This window comes from Carassius carassius, chromosome 38 (assembly GCF_963082965.1).
Source record: "Carassius carassius chromosome 38, fCarCar2.1, whole genome shotgun sequence".
NCBI lineage: Eukaryota > Metazoa > Chordata > Actinopteri > Cypriniformes > Cyprinidae > Carassius > Carassius carassius.
In genome coordinates, this window is record NC_081792.1 from 27,058,706 (window position 1) to 27,080,915 (window position 22,210).

Genomic DNA, 22,210 nt, shown 5'->3' on the forward strand with positions numbered 1-22,210 from the left:
AGAACTCCTCACCATCATTTTGTTCCTGTATGACTTTCTTCTGTGAAACACAAAAGTTTCATTAGACTGACCCCTAATGTTTCACGTTCACAGGCAGCAGCAATAGCAGCAAGTACTTCGCCAGCAACGATTCGTCGGACACATCGCGGAAAGCACGCAAGTCCGCGGAGGCCCAGGACAAGGAGCATACGAGCTTTAAAAAGAACGAGGACAACCCGATATGGAGCATGATCAAGCAGACGCCCGAACCCCTCATGATGACCTATCAGATCTGCCCCAGGTACCAGACCCAAAACATTTCTCGCTCTCTCTTCCTCTGAATCCTGGGTTCCCGCTCATTCCTCTGAGAAACCTGAGAGAAACATGACCATTTGAGCGTCTCTTTCCACAGGAGAAAGAGATAGCGCTTCCAGGCTCTCTCGCTGAGGTAGTTCTGATCAGGCTAAATGTCTCATTGCACCGTCAGCCCTGAGGTAGGTGACTCCAGGTGACGGTACACAATGAGACCCGTGATAAAGAGCTTGACGAGGTGACACAAGCACCTTATTATGGACGGAGGAGAGGGCGAATCTGCCAGGCCTAGATGTTTAAACACTATCAATGTGCTGTCGAGTGTCATCGAACAAACATATGAGGCAGCATAAGTGAGTTTTATTGTGTGTGTGTGTGTGGACATCCATGCAGGGATCAGGCCCAGGTTCTTCAAGAAGACCGGGAGAAGCTGGTTCTGATGCAGCCCATGCAGCCCTGGTTCACCCAGGACCAGAAGAAGGAGCTGGCCGAGGTCCATCCCTGGATCCATCAGCACACCGTCCCACAGAAGATCAACACACAGGTCTACAACCCCTCATTTACATCAGTATCAAACATATGCAACGTTATAGGCCAGTATATTGGCCGTATTCTTTCATATTTGTAAATGGCTGATTAACAGAAGAGCAATTATAAAATCTTATCTTGAGACAGATTTGGATGATGCACATTGTTCCATACGTGGCACTTTCAATAGTGGTTGGATCTGAATTTAATAAAGCAAAAATTCTGCACTGAGTAAAAAAAGAAGTGCTTCATCGCCAGAAGATTTTGTATCTGGATTATATATATATATATATATATATATATATATATATATATATATATATATATATATATATATATATATATATATATATATATATATATATATATATATATATATGCGCATGTGTGTGTATATTTTATTTCAAGTAACAAAAATATTTCTATACTTTTAGTTTTAGTTGACTATAATACCCCTTCACATCAGGAGATAAGGCTAAATGTTTTATTTTACATTTATTTGATATGTGGTTTTCAACCGTGTTTATAAAATGTCCGAAATAAAGGTTTAATGAATGAATACATTTGTTGCAACTTATTAAACTTATATATATACAAATATTAATTCATGATTTAGAATTGAAAATATTTTACAAGGATTAACTTGATAGAAGTTTTTTTTTTTTTTTATACCAGTGGAATATGTTATGATGATATGATTTACATTTTTATTACTACCAATTGTTAGATCCAGTCAATTTTTTTTTTATAATTCTTATTAAATAACTGTAATTTATTCCTGTGATCAAAGCTGAATTTTCAGCATCATTCCTCCAGTCTTCAGTGTCTCATGATCCTTCAGAAATCATTCTAATATACTGATCTGCTGCTTTGCATCATTCAGCTGCTATCTTTATTGTGTTTCATCATGATCTAATATATTTATTTATTTTTTTAGGGTTGTGTGAGTTGTAACACCATGGAACCGGGTGAAAATCTGAATCTTCAGACTGACTGTCCAAACCCTCCCACTCCTATCAGCTCCGGTCCGTCACAGGACATCAGACCCAACACAGACACCTGACCACAGACCCTGCTGGACCTCCAGGCCTCTGGGACTCAGGGATTCTTCTGCTTTCAGAAGAGAGAGACACCTGCATCCATGTGCAAGTCTCTCATAACTCCTCCTGAGGACATGAAACCGCGTCAGAGTGAGTTTGGACACTCGCAGGAGACGGACATTGAGTGACGCTCGCCACATGACCATGCATTTCTCTCTGCTGTTCTCCGTTACAGTCCATGGACCCTGACAGCTGTGAATATCCGACTATAATTGGGTAGTGTCATAAGAGTACTTCATATTTTTTTTAGACTGTTGCCGAATGTTTTTGTTCATTAATAATGTGTCCGCTACCGAATCTTGAATCTTGCTGGCTCAGGAGGGTTTATGATCTCCAAGAAGTCCCTGCAACCAGTTTCCTGACCACTTGCGCAGATATATATATATAATGCGTATAAAAACATTAGCACTCACCGCCAAAATCTAACAGCATCTACGAATGGAAAGGAATGAGATTTAGTCCAGAGCACAAAGATCTTCAATTCTTATTGACTTCATCCAATCCAAATGAATAATTTGAATGAGGCCTTAAATAAGTTTTTCTGTCAGAGTTTATTTTTCTTCTCTCAATTTCAAATATTTTTTCCAATATACATGTGTTTGAATGATGTCTGGCCATGTCATGCTCTGGTATAAAACTCTCAGTGATGGTGTAATGAGAATATACAGAAAGTTTTCTGTTGTGTCTGTTGGGTTGATAGCACATTTCACCACAAAAAAAAAAAAAAGATTTATATAAATTTGCGTATAAAAAAGGATTATCATTATGATTGTTGGCATTGTGACATTTATTTTCATCATGTGAATTTGGGAGGAAAATCTGATTAATTGTCAAAATACAAAATAATTTGTATTATTATAATATAGTATATATTATTATACAGTACAGTAGCTGTCACTGGGACAGTACCCTATTAAACGTTACACCTTTGTACAATATTTACCACTACAGGGTCCATATTAGTACCTCAAAGCTACGTAATAATACCTTTTGAGAAGATACTGTCCCAGAGACAGCTTTTGTACCTTTTCTGAGGGTTAAAAAAATTCTTAATTTCAACTTCTCAAATCCATCATAAAGTAGCTAAAAAGATTTTTTTTTAAAAATTAAAAAAAAAAACGGTGCAGTTTACCGTATTGTTTTCTCCAAACCTCGTTTTTGTCCTCTTGTCTTTTTTTATTTATTAACCTGTACTGATCTGCATCAGAGCTGACATGTCGTTGTGTTTCCTGTGCTGTTCCTGAAGTCAGATTAGACTCCGTTACTTTATGGTTTGTAGAGCCGCCAGAGGCTCGATTACTGACCCGTCAGTCCCACCCAACAGAAAGCCTATGATCTGTACAGTTTTGTGATCAAAGATACATTTTGTACAGTTTTTAGAATGTAAATATCAGTCCAGTGTATTTTACGGAGAAAAAAAAGGTGCAAAATACAACAAACTATGAAAAATAGCCATTTTGTGTCAAATTCAGGGAAATATTTTGACACCACATGATAACTATGAATAAAAGACCACAATGACTCCAATACAGTCCTCAGTATTTTCTTTTTGTATTTCGAGCCTTTTAATGTAAGTACTTTCTCAAATAGTATGCACACAATAACTTTTTTAAACATATTTACTTTATTTACATCAAAGCTTAAAGCATGTACAGGTATATACAAATAAATAATACACTATTTTACCAAAATCAAACATAAATATCTTTTTTTTGCTAATTTAGTGCATCAGGCCCACAGTTTGTGCACTAGCGTTGAAAATGACACGTAAAGCTGAGAACACGCAGGCGCACGTACTGTAAGTGTGTAAGTGCTTGAGTGGAGTTGAGTTATTAACTGGATGTTTCAGACACAGTATTTCCAGAAACACTCTGTGTTGCCATCTCGTTTGCGATACTGCTTCCTGCCGCCCAGGAAACGACTCAACAACGGCTTTTCCAGTAAGACCTGAACGACAAACGTGAGTCAGTATGCTTAAATAATCCATCATAGCTGTCTATTGATATCATGTTCAGTGATGTCAATAAATCACTCACTTCTTTTGCAGCTTGACTCGAGACAAATCCAGCTGTTCTGAGACCTGAGAGGGAAATGAAGAACAAGACTAGATGAGAGTGAGTTACATCCAACTGCTGATATCAGTCCCTTCTGTTACTTTAACCCTACATTTAAATGTCAATTATTACAAAAACGTCATGAATTTTTAAAAGTAATTAAAATTTAATAATTTAAAATATTTATAATTTAACAATATAATTGTTGGAATAATGTAACAAGGACATCAGTATAGATTTACTGTTTCTATTTAATGTCTCAGTTGTTTCTCAAGATATTTTTAATTTAATTCTAATTTTAATTCAGAGAGCTGGCTAGGCAGCATTTATCATTTTCATTTTGTACTTGATGTACTAAACTAATATAGATATATATAACAAAATAAAATAACTAAAACTCTCAAGTTAAAATAAATGAAATATTCATTCAAACTATAATAATATCTCAGTGATACTTAAATAAGACTGGAAAGCATGAGTCAAAATTGCCCTGTGGCTTCACAGCGAGTTTCAGGGAAGAGCGTATTGAAATGAACCGCTGACCATCACTGCTGATGTCTCCAGTGATGAGGGACGGGTAACCGAATCCCGCGGCACCCTGGGACAGATACGCCTGCTTGGAGTAACTCAGGTCATCTGGACTGACCACCTGCTCCTCTTCTACAAGAACTACAGGTGAACATGACATATAACATCATCAGTGTGTCTTTAAGAGCATTTGTGATATCAGTACCGTACAAACAGTAATACTGTGAAAAATCATTACAAGTATTTTTTCATTTTAAAATGGGATTTATGTGATGCAATTTCAGCCAATATCAGGGTTGAAAACAAAACTTATATTGCATCACATTGATAGGGCCTATTATTTTCTATATTATACATTTATTTTATAGGTAAGCACATAAAGCCTAATTTTGATGAGTAATCATGTTTTTACAGTCTTGTGAGATCTGAACCTGCTGAACTTTAGCTTGTTGAATCAGTGAATGAGAGCAGATGAGAGCACTTACCAGGCCTGCTGTAGGTCATCTCATCCGAATGGATCAGAGGACGTCCCAGCAGAGGTTCGAGGACGCTGAGAAGCAAAGCAAAGAATAGAAAGAGTTTACACATCATGACGACACGTACAGACACACACTCTTTCTTCCGTGACTTTAGTCAGGAGGATCTCAACGTGTCTGAACGTGTTTCTGTCCTACACTTATATACTTTCCATCGCTGGCCGTGTCTCCATCTCCCCATCTCCATCCCATCGTATATTCTGTGCTTGTAAATTCACAGAGGATGAATTAATGGATCAATAAAAGTGAAAGACAGGCGCAGGGTCTGTGTGTCTGGGATGAGCCGCACTATTTTACCAGTTCAGGATGTAATCCAGCCGAGTTCATAAATCCGCCCGGACGCAGGTGGGAAAACGGCACTTTGTGCTAGAGCTCGCAGGATGGAGTCGGCCAGGCAAATTGCCCACTTAATTCATTTATTTAAGAGGCTGCTGAGATTTATTTCCCATGATGCCTGCTGCGGTTTCCTCCTTACGACCCTTGTGCCTTCTATTTTAGGAGACTGGAAATGGCAAACAGAAAGTGTGACCAATTTTCTTAATGGTGTAAAGAAAAAATGTGAGAAGTTATTTTGGCCACAGAGCTTCATGTCAATCAGATTTATTAGTCCGAGTGATAGACACATCTCTTCAACCACAGATCCATCCATCTATCCATCTATCCATCTATCCATCTATCTATCTATCTATCTATCTATCTATCTATCTATCTATCTATCTATCTATCTATCTATTTATCTATCTATCTATCTATCTGTCTGTCTCTATCTGTCTGTATCTATCTATCTACCTATCTGTCTGTCTGTCTGTCTGCCTGCCTGCCTGCCTCTGTCGATCTATCTATATGTTTCTGTCCATATATCTACCTATCTTTCTATCCATCCGTCTGTCTATCTGTCTGTCCGTCCGTCTATTTACAAACCTAAGCTGCTTTTTGTAAATCTGTAATGATGAATAATGTAACTGATGGAACTGAGTTGGGATGCTTTCAAAAGGTATTAACTTGCATCCTTTAGGGGGATTTAAGGAAGCATAGGTGTACCTCATGAAAGGGAAAGTGACAGCTTTTGTACCTGTTTTTTTTCCTTCTTTCAAATACACTTTCTGCAAATGACCTGATGATAAGAACTATAATATAATATTATCATCAATACAGCATTTTAGGCATGAAACGTTTAAAATACGTATGCAGACATGACCCCAAAATATTGTAATGGAGTTATATGTTTGTAGACCAAAGTCCCGAAACAGTTCCTCAAAATGAACAGCAGGTGGCGCGAAAGGCGCGTGTGGAACTCTACGTGATTCTCTTTGTTTTGACTGAGAACAAAAGTAGCATCTGAACTTAAACAGTGATTGTGTGAGGAAAAAAATCTCCCGACCATGAAGAACGGAGGACACGGAACTCACGCTGGAGAAAAGAAGAGCCTTAGATAGATGCTAGTCAAACGACAATCTCATGTCTTCGTGTTTTATTGTGTGTCACGCCTGATTTAAGCGCGCACGCGTGTGTGTGTGTGTGTGTGTGTGAGAGAGAGAGCTAGGGAGACGCGACTTTCACGGATCTGCACGTGTCTGCAGTGACAGAAGACGGTACGTTTGTTTTTGTTGTTTTCTGAAATAATTGTTTATTATAGTGTTTTTTGTTGTTGTTGTTTGCTCTTGTAAGACTTATATTCACTATAAAGTCTATTTACGCGCAACTACACAAAATAACATTTAAAAAATAGAGCACTAACATGAAATAACTGATTATATATAAAGTTTACTGTATGTGGTTGTTTAGTATTCTTAGTGAATTTAGAAGCAGCATCACTAAAACTGAAAGAGTGACCTAGTTTTGCATGTATTATTGAAATGGAAATGATATAGGAAAATATTAAACTTGGACTATTAGAGCATTTTGTTTTAAGCTGTTAACATGGAAATCAGCTTCTCTGAATTAGACATGCACTTGAACATATGTCACTGGTGTTGCTGTTTACTCTACTGTGGTGTATTCTGCACTGTATCAGACATAACAGTGGTATTGAATGTTGTTTTTTTATATTGTCTTCATTTTAGTGTTGGCAGCAATTTTCATAAAAAAAATTTCTAAACTTTACTGAAGCTTTGCTATCATTGATGGTATTTCACCATTATATTTGTTTACAATCCAGTTTATTGGATTATATTTGTGCCGCCTTGTTATTGATAGGCAAAAAATATTTCCTTAACTTATCAAAATATTATTGAATGCTCACAAACTGGAAACAAATTCCAGAGAGAACAAGAACTTTGTCAGCGTCTTTGTCCTCAACACAGTGTGTTTTATTGTTTCAGGATTTCTGGATATTAGATTATGGCTGGCACCTTACAGAAGTCATACTGATTGCTTCTAGTGTTTGACAGTGATCTGATAAGAAATTAGTAAAACTGTTTTTCAGCATGTGACTTCTCGTGTTTGTTGTGTTTGATGCTGCAGGTTTCTTCAGAACATCATGAGACTGTGAGCTCAGTGTGGAATCAGCCATGGCAGAAACTGACATCGACAAATCTCACCTGCCCGCGGTTTATGATGGTATGTGTCTTCCTTTTTTCTGTTTCGTTCGTTCGCATCGTTAGTTCCTATGGATGTTCACACACACACGTATATATATATATATATATATATATATATATATATATATATTAGATGAGAAAAAAGCGAACATTTTAAATGTTGGGTTGGCAACCAACTGAAATTTAAAATAAATCTAAGTTGTATTTAAATAAGTGAAATTATACTGAAAGTATAATTTTAAATTACTTAATCTAAATCATGTGTAAAAAAAAAATTAACCTTAAACCAAAAACTTGCAAAAATGCACACATCAAAACCACTAAATGTAAAATTTTAATTAAATCTGAAAATATATGAATCAAAATTTTAATTAAAATATTAATCTATACTATAACAGCATAGGGGTAATTACCATAAAAACATTTTCATTAATTAAAATAAACATTAAAGGAAATAAAATGATTCAAAAAATAAATTCAGCTGTAAATGAAACTAAAGTAACTAAAAGTAAATAAATTAATTACTAAAACTAAATATACATATTTTTAAAAAGAAGCTATAGCTAATTATAAACAACTGAAAAAATTTAAATGAAAATAAAATGAAAAAAAAAGTTTAACAAATATTAACAAAAGTTATAATAGTATATCAGTAATGCTAAAATAACACTGGCTGTAAGTCACTTTGGGTAAATGCATCATATAAATGTCCTTTACATTTAAAAAAAAGGAAAATGTGCTAAATGATTTAAAAGTGTTTTTCATCCCTGTTGCTGCATGCAGGAGACAACTACACTTGTATTTATTACCACCAATACCTACATGTAATTATCCATAATATATCAGTTTTCTGAAAGACAAAGCATTCAAAGCAAATCCTCTGGGTAAAAACTTGTTGAATGCTTGATCAGCACCTGTTTAATATTCCTGTGCAAGTTTTCCGTGTGAGTTGTGTTGTCTTCGATGTTGTTTGGCAGGGCTGCTACTGTGTATTCTAGGAGATGAGATCAGCATACAGGAATGTGATGTGAGCTCAGGACAGATCACGGGTTGTGTGGGGCAGATAAGAGCTGGAGACCGTCCATACACTTGTGCTCTTATCTGCCCTGGATGAGCTCAAGAGCTTCCCTGTGTTCCTGTTTCTTAAACAGGATTTGGGTCGAGATTCCAATCTTCTCCCGTTTTGGCTTAAAGCTGCAGACAGGAAAGGGGTGTGAAGAGTTTAAGTGCTGGAGAATTTAGATGGACAGCACACAAAGGCATTCTCTTAAAAAAAGAGGTTCTTTAAAGAAGTTCTTTAGATTATTACAATGTTCTTCACACTAAGAAAAAATAAAATGGTAATTTTAAGAACTGTTCACTTAAAGGTTCTTTAGGAAACCATAAATAGTCATTTAGATGAGTTTACATCACAAACCTGTAAACAAGAAGGCAAGAGAACCAAGGAAGTACTGTTTGGATTGTTTATATAAACTGACGCAAGGCTGTAGTTGTACCTAGAAAGCAGACACTTCTGCGTGTGAAAATAGACAATTTATAAAAACCTATAACCCCAGCGAGCTGCTTACCCATAGTGCATTTTAAGCAGGTTTTGGAGAAGAGCTTCTGATCTATTTCTTTGAGTTGATGCGTGACCAACCAAACCCTCCCAACTTCATTGCCGGATATTTATAGATTCTGATTCTCGTGCCAAATATAGAAAAAGAACTGGAGGAGCAAGCGAGAGATTTGCAGCATGCAGGAAAGCATGAGGGATAAAAGCACGATAGTTTCATGCAGGGGTCCCGATTACTGTCTTTTCTCTCTTTTCCTAGTTTCTCTGACTCTGACCAGCACCATCTGTTTGGCTCGGTGGCCTCCGCTCAAACGACCACTGTCTTATTTCAACAAATGGACCCTTAACCACCATTCATTGTCCTTGGTCTCTTTAAAGGAAAAGTTAATCCAAAAATTTTAATTTGTTGAAAATGTACTCACCCTCAGACCATCCCAGATGAGTTTGTTTCTTCATCAGATTTGGAGAAATGTGTAATTCCTTGAAGTGCTCAGCAATGGATGATCTGGAGTGAATGGGTGCCATCAGAATGAGAGTCCAAACAGTTTATCAAAAAATCACAATAATCCACCAGTAATCCAAGCACTCTAGTCCATCAGTTAACGTTTTATGAAGTGAAAATCTGTGTGTTGATAAAAAAACAAATCCATCATAAATAAGCATTAACGTAACGGCCAAAATACGAGTCCATAATCCATAATAATGGTTCCTCCAGTGAAAAAATCCATCGGCTGTTGTCCTCTCACATCAAAATCCATCCACATATTAGTTTTTGATCTAATTTGTACTCTTTTGGTTTGTAACCACTGCTTGATCTGTGCATATTTCTCTCCTGATTCAGACAAGACAACTTTTCCACTGAAGGAAGCAAAATACGGATAGAGAACTATTTTCTCTGGAAGCAGTGTTTCATTTCATGTTACAAGACTGGAGTAAAATTACATTTTAAAATATATTCAAATAGTAAATTTAAATTTTAAGAGTTTAACAGCCTCCTTTTTTGTTCCACAAAAGGCAGAAAATCCTTTAGCTTTGGAACCTCTAGAGTATTTACTGTATGTGTAACTAATGACAGCATTTTAGTTTAGGTTGCTTTAAATGATGTATTTTCAGAATTCAAAAGCAGTGTTATTTTCATGACTATCGTTACTTTTTCTCTCAATGTCAAAGCTGTGGGAAATCGAGTACTAACCAGTATATTGGAGTCGATCATTCATGTTCACACATAATGCATCAAAGCTTTCCTTTGGTTTCAGAAATTGTTTGTCAGTATTTCTAGTTCAAGACCGGTTCTAATTTTAAGGAGCATAACACTCACTCTTGTTATGCATACGAAACCCTTTTCATGGCATTTAGTTTAACTGTGAGTAGTATGCCAGCCTTTATGAAACAGGCTTCTGTCTTGTGAGGGCCCATGTCAGCTTTTCCATCCCGGATGAGGGTGGAGGTGCCGGTGAGGTTTTTTTCCCCCTAACCTTTTTTAACATCCATCTACTCGGGCACCAGTGCTGTTTACTAACAGACTGACCTTTACCACATAGGATGAGCTCACACACACGTGTGTGTACTGTATGTGCTTCATGACAGTGGACGGAATTTGACACACGCACGCAGGCGCATCTTGGAAAACGGTAAAATCCACTGCAGAAAAACTTGAGAATAGTATTTTTTTAAATAGTAGTTGTCTAAGATGGTTATATAAAATTGCATATTTCTGAATGTTTGTTACAATACAAATCTGTTGTATTGTCATATGACTCCTTGTAAGCATTTAATGTCTTTAAAATTTCCTACAGCACTGACAGCTCTGTAATTAGACGACCTGTCATTTATAATGGAGAGTCAGCTTTTATGACTCTGGTGTTTAACATGCTTGTGCGATGCTTCATGAGATTTTATTAGCTCACTGAGTTTTCCACACTTACTTCAAGAGAGCATGAGACGGAGAGGGTGGGTTGTCGTTTTATATACCCAGCTTACAAAAATATGTTCTAAGAACATACCCATTTGATTACAAAGTTCTCTGAATGTTCAAAACATTAAGGGAACATTCCATTTTATTTTGCAAACATGAGAAAGTTACTTTTGAATGTTCTCTGAACGTTCTGAATCAAGTAGCCAGTTTACAAAAATATCTTCTAAGAACATTTAACTAAAACTAAAATATTTCTGGAAGTTCTCTGAACACTCAACATATCCAGTTTTTGAAAACATTTTTTTTTTTTGCATTGTATGAATGTTTGAACATGCAATGCACCACTTCCTGGATTATCATTTAATTTGGAAACATTGGGCAGTTTTGATTTATATATTTGATGATTGTGTTATTTTACATATGAATCTTCTTACAGATTGATTCTGCTTCTTCTACACAATGTTTTAATCTGGAGATTCAATACTCTTTCAGAAGAGGTGTAATAACACCTTCTACCGTATAACAGTGAAAACACTGAAAAACAAGAAAATTCTGTCAATGAAAGTACTGTTTCATAAATGATGGAAAAGTATGTCAAATAGGGGTAAGGAGTTAATGAAACATTACATTTCTTCATTTTGCAAACGTTATGGGAATGTTACTTTTGAATGTTCTCCTAATGTTTGGAATCAAGTAATAACCAATCAATGACAGCCAACAAATGTTCTATTAATGTTACTGGAAGAGTGATTGTTGAGAGAACCATAGGTGTATATTTAATCAGTAGGGTTTATTTGACCTTCAGCAGTTTTTTGTGTGACGGTGTGTTAGCTTGAAGGGCTTTCTTCAGGTCGATATTTTTTAACGGTTGTTTAATAGACCCCTGTCAAAAATGGCATTTGAGTGAGCTGCAGTTTTGGCCAGTAACACTGACACACCTCTGTAAGCTTATTGGGCATAATGAGCTTTTCCTCTGAGCCATTGTGTTAAAGTTGTTGACCCAGTTGGCTTGGCAGTAGTTCTCATGTTTGGGGTCCAGTGTGGCATTATTAACAGAGCAGAAACCGCGATTGACTCAAACATAAACCGTCCTAGAGAATGAATAGCAGATGCCGATGGTATTGTTTATTTGGACATGGAAATGATCGACAGATTGATAACTCTATCTCGATTCTCATTGTTTATTTGCACAAGCTGTCTAGCAAGAATTCTGCAAACTGGATAAAGAATTGCATGTATACACCAAAAATTGATTTAAACAAATATTGCTGCAATTAGACTAAATTCAGCTTATTAACAATTTTACATTATCATTATTAAAATAAATGGATTGATCATTAGTATGTTTTACATTGCTGCTGTCCCGTTTTATGAAGATTACAGTAATATTACCATGCTTTAGTAGGGTTCAAACACTCTGCTTTGCAGCAACTCTGCTTTTTGCTAACAACACCCTTTAAATGTGGTATAATCACTATTATGTAGCCATTAATGACATATTTTAACAGTGTCATTGTGTGGTATTCCCACAGTGTGCCAATGTTTCTCTGTGTTAGAGGACGGCGCATTGGCTTACAGTCTTCAAGAGCAGGAAAGTGAGTATAAACATCTTCCTGTAATCTAGCTCATCCTTCCTCTTTACTGGGTTCAAATAGACCTGATTCATCTTTATCGTGTCAGTTGAGCAGTTCTACAGCACCAACATCCAGAAGGACCAGGCATTGCAGAACGATGTTCGCTTGGCCCGGAGGCTGCAGGAGGAAGAGGAACAGCGACTGAATCTCCGCCAGGACCTGAGGCAGCTGTAAGTACTGTCAGGTCTCGACATGTGTCCCGAATTACTCAGTCAGCAACATGGAAAAACCACAGACATTTAGGATATTCAAATTACTGTGTGGAAACAGATGCTTTGATTCATTCGTGTTGCATAACTTGATTCGTTTGTGTATTGCTGCTAGGTGTAAGATGAAAATCCACAGGGAAAAAAGTCAGCATGGCATGCTTCAGTAAAGTTACATTTTTCCACTGATTTGCACCGCATTTATGGTTTTATTAACTTTAAAAAATTAATAAATGGGTTATTTTTTTTATGCTCACCAGGTCGGCATTAATTTGATCAAAATTACAGTTAAGGCAGTAATATTGTTAAATTTTATTAAAACTTACAATAACTGTTTTCTATTGGAATTCAATTTAAAATATAATTTATTCCTGTGATGAAAAGATGAATTTTCAGCATCAATACTCCAGTCTTCAGTGTCACATGATCCTTCAGAAATCATTCTAATATGCTGCTTTGCTTATGCTTAATAACTTTTTTATTATTAAACAGTTATGCCGCTTCATATTTTAGCTAAAACTGTGATGCATTTTTATTGTATTCTTAGATGAATAGAAAGTTCATTAGAATAGCATTTATTTGAAATAGAATCTTTTGTTGCATTATTAAGGCAAAAAAAAAAGAAGCTTTTTCTTCTTTTTCAAAACATTGCAATTGACACAAAAGAGGGAAGCAAAAGCATATATTATAAATATCTTACATTAAATGAAACTGTCTGTCTGGCTTACAGGGAGGAGGAGGACTGCAGATATGCACAGATGATCCAGGAGGATCTCCAGAGGTGTGCGGAGGAGACCAGGAGGAGAGAGAAAGAGGATGAGGTGCGTTTCATCAAAACAGATCAGACTAGATTCTTATGTTTTCTGAAGTAAATGTAAGTGATGTTCTAAGTGGTTGCTCACTGTTACAGTTAAAAATAGTGGCAGTAGCTTTGAATTATGTGTTTAAATATCTGAAATTGCATGGTGATGTCCTTTCGTATTTGGCTCTTTTAACTGAAAAGCAGTCATTATCTTGAAATTTTCCCATTCATAACTATAATACAAATTATACGGTCGCTGATAAAATTCAACCCAATATGCCAAGCACAGAAATACACTTGGAAATACACCGTACACTGTCAGAAGCTGTAAATAAAGATTGTTGGAGTGCCTCCAGAAAGGTGTTTTGCTCTTTGCTGTGTTGTCACTCTTTGCTAACAAAGAATGAAATCTATTTTAGGTCAAAAGTAATCTAAAAAGTAGTCCTTATACCTTACTTGTATGTGTAATCCAATAGATCCATTGTGTTATTTGTAATCCGTAACCGATTGTAAGTAATCTACACACTGATGTGAATTTTCTGTTCTCTCATGTTAAGCTGATTAAAACACATTTGTGGAGCGGTGCTTGTGTAGAAATGCTTTTGTAGAGAAGAATAAAGGAGAGAAAGAACATAATAGATAGAAGAGAGTGAGAAGACTGAGGCCCGAGTCGGATCTTACACTCTTATATCCACTGGCTTCAAGATTTCTGTTATGTCTTTTATTTAGCTGTTGGGCGACATCCCTGTTGCCTAAATGAGCAGCTTTGTCTTCCTTGTTGTCTGGAGTGGTTTTTGAAAGTGTTTGGGGTGACGAGTGGATTGTCGCTGAGGAGGTGGATGTCATCTGGGAAGCAATGTCCCGCCGGATGCTTTAGTGGTGAAACAGTGAGGTTCTGTATTTGAGGGAAGACTATATACAAGAGGCAGTCTGTCTGGAGCCCTGTATTCAACACTATGGAAAGACGTCTTGAAGAAGTAGTACTCTGACTCGTTTAAAGAGACATACTGATCCGGAATTTGTCTGGATTTGATATTTTGTATTTAATCCAATAACAAATTATTGATTTTGTCCACTAGTTCCAGATTTGGAAACTTTACGGTGGCAAAACTCCAACTACGGCCTTTAATCTCTCTTGTCCCAGTACTAAGTTAATTTTTACATTAAGATGATCAGATTTGACGAATAGAAACTGGGAACATTTCTTAGTTCAATTCATTAAAATAAAAAACATGGACATCCCATTTTTGGATGTTTTTTGTTTTTTAATGGCTGTGGGTTCCATAAACTATTATTATTATTAATTATTAATATGCTTGTGGGTCAGACTGACCTTAACTGGTTTTAATTTCAGTTCATTTTTGCACCTTTGCAAATAGGGTACAGATTAACAAAATCATGACTTTAAAACACATATTGCTAAAATAAATGAGAACAAATTCTAAAACTAAACTAAAACGGGCAAACCGTAAGCAAAAGACTAGATAGTAAGAACAGATTTCCAGATATCGGACCACCAACATATATTAAATATGCCTGAACTGTTTAGATCAGGGTCAGATGGAATAATGCCAAAATAATTAACATGTGGAGAACAAATAAACCACCATAACAGATTTCTCATATTTGACATAACTTCATTATATTCTATGCGTTTAATGAATTTGCAGACAATGTAGTTATCTTAGAGGAGAGTGCCATTAAATGTGTAGCTGAAATGAAGTGGGTTTCAATAAAATAAAATAAAAACTAACTAAAATCAGAACTTAAAACAAACTCTGGATGAAAAACAACAACAACAAAAAAACTCTATAATATATGCATTATGTTGGTTAGCCACCAGAATGGAAACTCTTTCACCACAATGCTGCTGAGAGCAGGTTTATTGCTGTATCTTAACTAACCGTGCTTAAACTCCTCACCAGTGTGTAAACCCTCAGGTTCAACACATGTTATCCAAATAAACTCCCAACAGCTTCAAGGCTGGAATACCCATGAGCCCACACAACTGCATCCTCTGATTTTGTGTGAGCTTGTGTAGTAAATGCATTGTATTTCCCATGGGAAATATTCTGTTTATTTATAAGAAATACAGTACATGCTTTACAGTGGGTAAAAACCCCTTTGGTGAACGTCCAAACATCTTGTTGATCAAAAGTAGAGCCTGACTCATCTAGACGATCAGCAAACACAGTGAAGTGATAATACATTAAAGTGTAATTCAACCATAGATTAAAATTCTGTACTTGTTAATCTTAAAATTAAACTCTGTTTGGCTCACAAACCTATCAAATGTAATTAGAAGACTTGGAATATAGTTAATAAATAGTATGGACTACTTTTAAGGTGCTCTGTTGACATGTTAGACTTTTTCTGTCTTTGTTGTTTATACATTTAAGCGTTTTGGCTCTGCTTTTTTTTATTTAGACCCCATGAGGGCGAGTGAGAATATATATATATATATATATATATATATATATATATATATATATTCCAGGATGAACTGGCCTTTTAATAGTGTGACGAAGCATAAGCCTCAATGTACTGTCCTCTAGTGGACAAATGAAGTATATACTTCATAGTGTGTTTCTTTTTGAGTTAAAGGAAACCACTTAAAATTAACTTCAAACTAAACTTTTTACTTCTTGTCTTTATTTCACTTATTTAACCACTCGTTTCCTGTTGCTGATGACACTGGTGTAAAAAATGTTTCCTATGGTATTTTCTAATCATAAAAGGCCACAAAACCAGGTCAACAATGTATTTGTGACACATTATATGTCATATCTATATAATCATATAGTTTTCTAGATTTCACGTTGACAAATTCACAGATTCTGAAAGCTGTTTAAATGATCTGGTATGAATTAGTTTTGAGATTACAGAAGAAATTCTACTTTTGGTTACTGTGGTTACGGATCAAGCACTCAGGTCAGTTATTCTCAGAGCTGCTGCTCAGTATGAAAGCGTTACAAACATGCGTTAGCGCTCATGTGCTCTGTGCGGTTTTATTCCGTGATGTCAGTGTGTAAATGAGGTCTGAAAGATCACATGCTAGGTGTCCTGAGAATCGTCTCTGTGGGTGTCACACGTATAGTGTGTGTGTAGGTGTGTGTCTGTGTGTGAGCTGTACTTTCCGCACGCCTGGCCTCCAGCTCTTCTGGTGGGTGTCAGCCTGGTTTACATGCTGTAAGATGAGCTTTTGTTCGAGTGACTTCGTGATGGAAGTTTCACGGCCCACTTTGACACCTCTGCTGGGTGATCTTAAACTCAGATGTGTGTGTGTGTGTGTGTGTGTGCATGTTTTTGTGACATATCAGGACACAACTCTGTATAATGTGTGTGTGTTTGTGTGTGTGGGTGTGTGTGTTTGTGTAAACTAAGTCATACTTTGAATATTAGTTTTCTCGATCCTGAGGTCATTCTGCTTGTGATATTTCTTTATTCAGGACGATACTAAATAAAAAATAACATGCAATTTTCATTATCCCTCTTATTTAACTTCAATTATTAACACTTTGCACATTCTGCAAGGGGTATGTAAACTTATGAGCACAAGTATATATATATATATATATATATATATATATATATATATATATATATATATATATATATATATATATATATATATATATATATATATATATATATATATATGAAATAAAATTGGGAAAGGGAAAGTCAGAATTGTGATATAAAAAATTCAAAATGACTTTTCAGTTTCATTAATGATTTTTATGAAGCTTGTTTCCACCATAAATAGAAAAAAGATTTTTTTTTCTTTTTTTGCAATTCTGAGAAAAAAAAAAAAAGAAACTTGTTAGTCAAAACTGTCATGTATAAACTTAGAATTACAAGATGTAAACTCACAATTCTGAGAAGAATTGAGAGATAAAAATGTATATTTTATCCCGTGGGAGAAACTAGCTTTCATGGAAATCAATGTAGAGTATAACTTTCCTTTCCAGCTAATGCCACCAAGCCTTCTTATTAACTTTTCACAATCCAATCAGTTCTCACTGAATGAATCCCAGAAGTCCCAGCTCACGTTTTTTCAGACTGAACATCCTGTTTCAGGTGGAAATATGTCACATTATGAACATGTTGTATGTTTTTTGTAGATCTTTCCAATTATGGTCATGGTTATACTGGACTGTTAAAACACAATATGCTTCAGTCGGTTTTATTATTGAATGTGTTTAAATTGGTTTCTGAACAGAAAATCGCTAAACAGCTACAGGAAGAAGAAGAAATGGAGATGAGACGGCAGAGGACTGTCACCGGTTACAATAACAATGATTGTGTTTCTGCACTCTTTGATGGTAACTTTTTTTTTTAATTTTTGCAAATGCTTAATGTGAACGTATGCATCACGTTGCACAACAGCGGCACATTTTGATCTCTTTCCGTCAGACTTGGGAATCTGGGAGCAGGTGCTTCAGGATGCTGAGCTGGCCCGTAGACTTCAGGAGGAAGAGGATATACTGCCTCACAGAGAGGTTCATTATGTTGAACACATTTTATTTGCTTACACAGACACTTGATGTCTACTACTCGAATACAGCTTGATTTCGGACCAGTTTTGGGTTCGTTTTGTGAGCTGTTACTTCAGGTTTGTGCAGGCTTTGACACCTGTATTTCTCTGTTTTTGGAGATTGTGCGTATCTGTGTGCCTGTGTCTAAGTGCACTGGTGGCTTCAGGTTCGGGTTTGCCTTGGTCTTTGAATTTGAAAGCATCTGAAGGAAATTTCATTTGAAATTAAAATCTAAAATTGAATGTAAATGCAGTCCTCTAATATAACCAGTGTTGTTATTGTTAGATTAAACTATTAAAAAATTGTTAATTGAAATAAATGTAAAATAAAAACGTTTAAGATGTGAAACTTCAACTTAAAAAAACGTAACAAAAACTTTTTTTTCAGCAGTTTCCTCAGAGCTCTGGATCAGAGCTCGACTTCATTGCAGCACAAGTAGCCCAAGATGAGGTAAAATCATCATCAGGATACTGGACTGATAAACAGATTGAGCTCCATATTTTCTTGTAATGGCGATTCTAACATTAAACATCAAAAGTTTAAACGGCTACTTCTGGATTCTCAAACGTCTAAGTAAATATCAGTTCAGATGTCGCCCCAAATCTCTGTAACTCTGCTGTGCATCATTGCTAATCAGGAGATTGCCCACTACATACAGCACCATCAGAGACGAGTCAGAAACAGACCACAAGACCTAGAGATCCAGACCAGACCCCCTGAAGCAAGGGATGAAGGAAACAGCACAACCAGGAAGGTCAGAATGAACCGCATTCATTTAATGAAAACACAACACGCATAAAAATATGATTACAACACAAGATTTTCTTCATAACCTCAAGTGTCTTTTTGCTTTTAAAGAAGAGATATGCAATGTAAAACATGTACTTTAAAGGCAGGGTAGGTAAAAAATGTATAAAAAACTTTTTTTCCAAATTTGTTTAAACTTTATTTATATATCAATACATAATTAAAATGTAAGTACTCTGAAAAAGAAAGTATAAAAATCGAGTGTCTGTAGACCTCTCACGACTGTTTTAAAGACAGCTCATTATTTCCATTCACTCCACCCCCTCCCTTCTGGGCTCCTTCCAAAGCCTCTACTACGGCCCGCTAAGTAATGTTATATTAGCTATATTACGCAGCTACGTGTGCTAATGACACATGCTTCATGAAAAAATAAACAAAAAAATGTGTATGATCAAAATACAAAAAGAAAGATTTACCTGTCCAGCAGAAATAAAGCCATCAAGGAGTCACTTTTCAGCCCCTTGAGTTCCCTCAGTTCTCGCCATCGCTGGAAAGCCACGCCGATATTAACTCTCGTTTTATTTCTTTGTTTATCCACAGACTTTTTGTTCATTGCCTTTTCTTGTACTGTTACTGTCTTCCTTTTTTTGCCTGGTTTGCCTTCACTAACTGCATAGGCCGGTACTGTGAATTTTGCTTGCTGTTTCTCTGCCATTGTTTTCTTATTCCTAGGATCCGTGCCTCTTGAATTCCTCAAATCAAACGTGCGCGCGCAAGTGGGCAGGTCAAGTGTGGCAAAAGGGTGGTTGCCATGGTTGCAAGAGAGTGACAGTCGCCTAAGCCAATCCTATGTTTCGTCCCGAATGGAAATAATGAGCTGTGTTTAATACAGATTAAACGGTCTAGAGTCACTCGATTTTTATACTCTTTTTATCAGAGTACTTACATTTTAATTATGCATTGATATATATATAGAAAGTTTAAACAAATTTGGAAGAAAGTTGTTTATACATTTTTTACGTACCCTGCCTTAAAATGCTTAAATATTTCCTGTCTGTATTATATTGCATTAAAGCACATACTTTTTTATTTTTATTTTTTTGTGAAAGAAATGGAAGCTTATTTTCACCACAGGATAATAAAATTTACTTTATATTCTGCAATTCTGACTTTTTGCTCGGAATTGAAAGTTTATGTCTTGGAATAACAAGTTAAATCTTGAACATCTTGCAATTCTCTAAATTGTGCAATTCTGAATGTACATCTCCCAATTCTGACTTTTTTCTTAGTATTGTGAGAAAAACATCTGAATTGTAAGATATGGCGGAAATGGGCTTTTTCCACTTAGTTAATGTGGAAAGACATTTAATTTGCATTTTGTTTCCATTTTTGTTTTGATGTAAATGGACATTCTGTGATTTTATTTCACCGTTTGGGCCATGTTGTCTTCAATTTCAGGCTCATCAGATGTTGCAAGAGAGGCTGAACTCAGACGGACTGCATTCACCTGTGGAAGAGGAAGACTACACCACTGAGAACAATCTTGCAAGCCTATCATGCACTACACTGTGAGTCACACATTATCACACGTTCACACAACGTGCCATTTCTCAAGAACAACTTTTAACACTCATTGTATCTTTGCACTTCATCTCTTTTCAGTCGAAACCAACAAATACACAATATTGCAGAGGAACTGGACCCAACGTTCAAGGCTAGGAAGCGTGAAAACCTGATTTCCACCAGCCCCCCGTCAGGTTTGAGCACACTGTCATATAATAGGAAAGTTCAATAACTATATTTGCCACATCAGCAGCCATTTCCTGTTTTTTTCAGCAGGTCTATGTTTGGCCCCTCGTAACCCGCACAGTATCTTTTATGACTATCTACCAGAACCCCCCTTCACACCACCAACTAAACGGCAGAGTGACAAAGCAAGACGTCACAAAGCCAAGGACAAGAAAGAGAACTGTAAGCAACAGTGAACATGTGACTAACTGAGGGTTGACTTTTGAGTGTCTAAACAAGTATTGTTTAATCCAGCTGAACGTGATGACACCAAGGGAGATGCACATAATTAAAGATGAACACTAAAATACATTTTTGAGTCAAAATATCTTCATTATATAGTGATCAAAAACCTGTTTTTGCGAATGTTTCCAGTGACAGGCGTGTACAACATGGTCATTTTTCATTTCTCATAACAAACACTAGGGGATGATGTATTTTTGTAGGTCAAAGTTCAGAAATGAGTTCGAATTTTAGCATGTATGGTTCCATCACGGTTTCTGTATTAAAGATTTTTTTAACCTCCAGGTATTTGTTTAGTCATTTAATGTACATGTGGAATAACATCTTTAACTAAAATGTAAAAAATAAATAAATAACAAAAATTAGTTCATTGAAGAAAAAAACACCATAGATCTTGTGTTTTGTATAAAATATATGTTTGTTTTTTAATGCCATATTTCTGCTATCTTTGTGTTGTGACACGCAATCACCTTATTTCAGCATTTTCCAAGTGCATATTTGTTTTGGAAATGCGTGTTCCTCATTTTAGGTTCTTTAAAAAGAACAGCAAATCAGTTTTTACTGATGTTATTGGGAAGCATTCATCTGAAGGTCAGAAAAGAGCCTGAGAAGGCTTTTACCAGAATGTGAAGATTCAGGGTTTTTGCAGTTGGAAATTCGGTGGATTTGAATTAACGCTATGCAGGGGAATTCTGATGGTGTTGAAATAAAATATCATTCACTGTCATATCCTGACAGCCCACAGAATTTCACTGTAACCTTTAGTGCATGTGTAGCATGGTGATGACATCAGCCCCATGAACGCCTCTCTTTTCAGAAAGGCTTAAGAGCAACAGAATTCATACAGAGTTTGGAGGTCTCATATTAGAGGATTTATTTTGTGTGTGTGTGTGTGTGTGTGTGTTAAAGTCTTACGTGTTTTCATAATAAAAGTCACCAGAGCACATTTTGAGCATGAATGCCTCTTTTCTTAAATAACAAAAGGCAGCTGAACGTATGAAGGTTGTAGGTCTCATGTATGAAGATTTTTTTTTCTGTCTTTTGTAATGTGTATTAACATCTTATAGGCCTGTGTTTTCATAATAAAAGTCATCGAGGCACATTCTGAGCATGAGCACTGCTTTTTCTTAAATGGCAAGGGGACAACTGGTCTTATATGTAGTTTAAAGGTCTCATATTAGATGATTTCTTTTTTTCTTGTGTTA

General features: G+C 36.0%; 3 protein-coding genes across 5 annotated transcripts; 2 read left to right on the top strand and 1 right to left on the bottom strand.

Moving 5' to 3' along the window:
• The first annotated feature begins 91 nt into the window (after positions 1-91).
• On the top strand, positions 92-2,531 carry LOC132119680 (period circadian protein homolog 2-like). 2 transcript variants are annotated; one of them, XM_059529855.1, is made up of 3 exons: positions 92-280; positions 685-835; positions 1,757-2,531. In XM_059529855.1, the coding sequence occupies exons 1-3, from the start codon at positions 221-223 to the stop codon at positions 1,771-1,773; spliced, it is 228 nt and encodes a 75-aa protein (XP_059385838.1). In that variant the 5' UTR covers positions 92-220; the 3' UTR covers positions 1,774-2,531. The 2 variants fall into 2 exon arrangements, with proteins under 2 accessions (XP_059385838.1, XP_059385837.1); XM_059529854.1 differs by having other exon boundaries at positions 92-835.
• A 1,233-nt stretch (positions 2,532-3,764) lies between these two features.
• On the bottom strand, positions 3,765-5,092 carry LOC132119099 (prepro-urotensin II-beta-like). Its single transcript, XM_059528846.1, has 4 exons — positions 4,987-5,092; positions 4,517-4,642; positions 3,956-3,999; positions 3,765-3,866 (listed from the first exon to the last, which is right to left on the bottom strand). Exons 1-4 carry the CDS (start codon positions 5,090-5,092, stop codon positions 3,765-3,767), a joined length of 378 nt encoding a protein of 125 aa, XP_059384829.1.
• A 1,239-nt stretch (positions 5,093-6,331) lies between these two features.
• Positions 6,332-22,105, top strand: LOC132119100 (coiled-coil domain-containing protein 50-like). Of its 2 annotated transcripts, none has more exons than XM_059528847.1 (12): positions 6,332-6,629; positions 7,501-7,596; positions 12,580-12,642; positions 12,728-12,851; positions 13,618-13,708; positions 17,912-18,014; positions 18,106-18,191; positions 18,615-18,677; positions 18,865-18,981; positions 20,433-20,542; positions 20,637-20,731; positions 20,811-22,105. In XM_059528847.1, the coding sequence occupies exons 2-12, from the start codon at positions 7,548-7,550 to the stop codon at positions 20,957-20,959; spliced, it is 1,050 nt and encodes a 349-aa protein (XP_059384830.1). In that variant the 5' UTR covers positions 6,332-6,629; positions 7,501-7,547; the 3' UTR covers positions 20,960-22,105. The 2 variants fall into 2 exon arrangements, with proteins under 2 accessions (XP_059384830.1, XP_059384831.1); XM_059528848.1 differs by having other exon boundaries at positions 6,334-6,629; positions 20,814-22,105.
• The last annotated feature ends 105 nt before the right edge of the window (positions 22,106-22,210 follow it).

Coding starts and splice junctions, on each gene's coding strand:
- LOC132119680 (XM_059529854.1), top strand. CDS start 731: ATGCAGCCCATGCAGCCCTGGTTCACCCAGGACCAGAAGAAGGAGCTG. Junction 836..1,756: donor CACAGAAGATCAACACACAG/GTCTACAACCCC, acceptor TTATTTTTTTAG/GGTTGTGTGAGTTGTAACAC.
- LOC132119099 (XM_059528846.1), bottom strand. CDS start 5,092: ATGATGTGTAAACTCTTTCTATTCTTTGCTTTGCTTCTCAGCGTCCTC. Junction 4,643..4,986: donor GATGACCTACAGCAGGCCTG/GTAAGTGCTCTC, acceptor GTTCACCTGTAG/TTCTTGTAGAAGAGGAGCAG. Junction 4,000..4,516: donor TGGAGACATCAGCAGTGATG/GTCAGCGGTTCA, acceptor TTTCCCTCTCAG/GTCTCAGAACAGCTGGATTT.
- LOC132119100 (XM_059528847.1), top strand. CDS start 7,548: ATGGCAGAAACTGACATCGACAAATCTCACCTGCCCGCGGTTTATGAT. Junction 12,643..12,727: donor CAGTCTTCAAGAGCAGGAAA/GTGAGTATAAAC, acceptor TTATCGTGTCAG/TTGAGCAGTTCTACAGCACC. Junction 18,192..18,614: donor ATATACTGCCTCACAGAGAG/GTTCATTATGTT, acceptor CTTTTTTTTCAG/CAGTTTCCTCAGAGCTCTGG.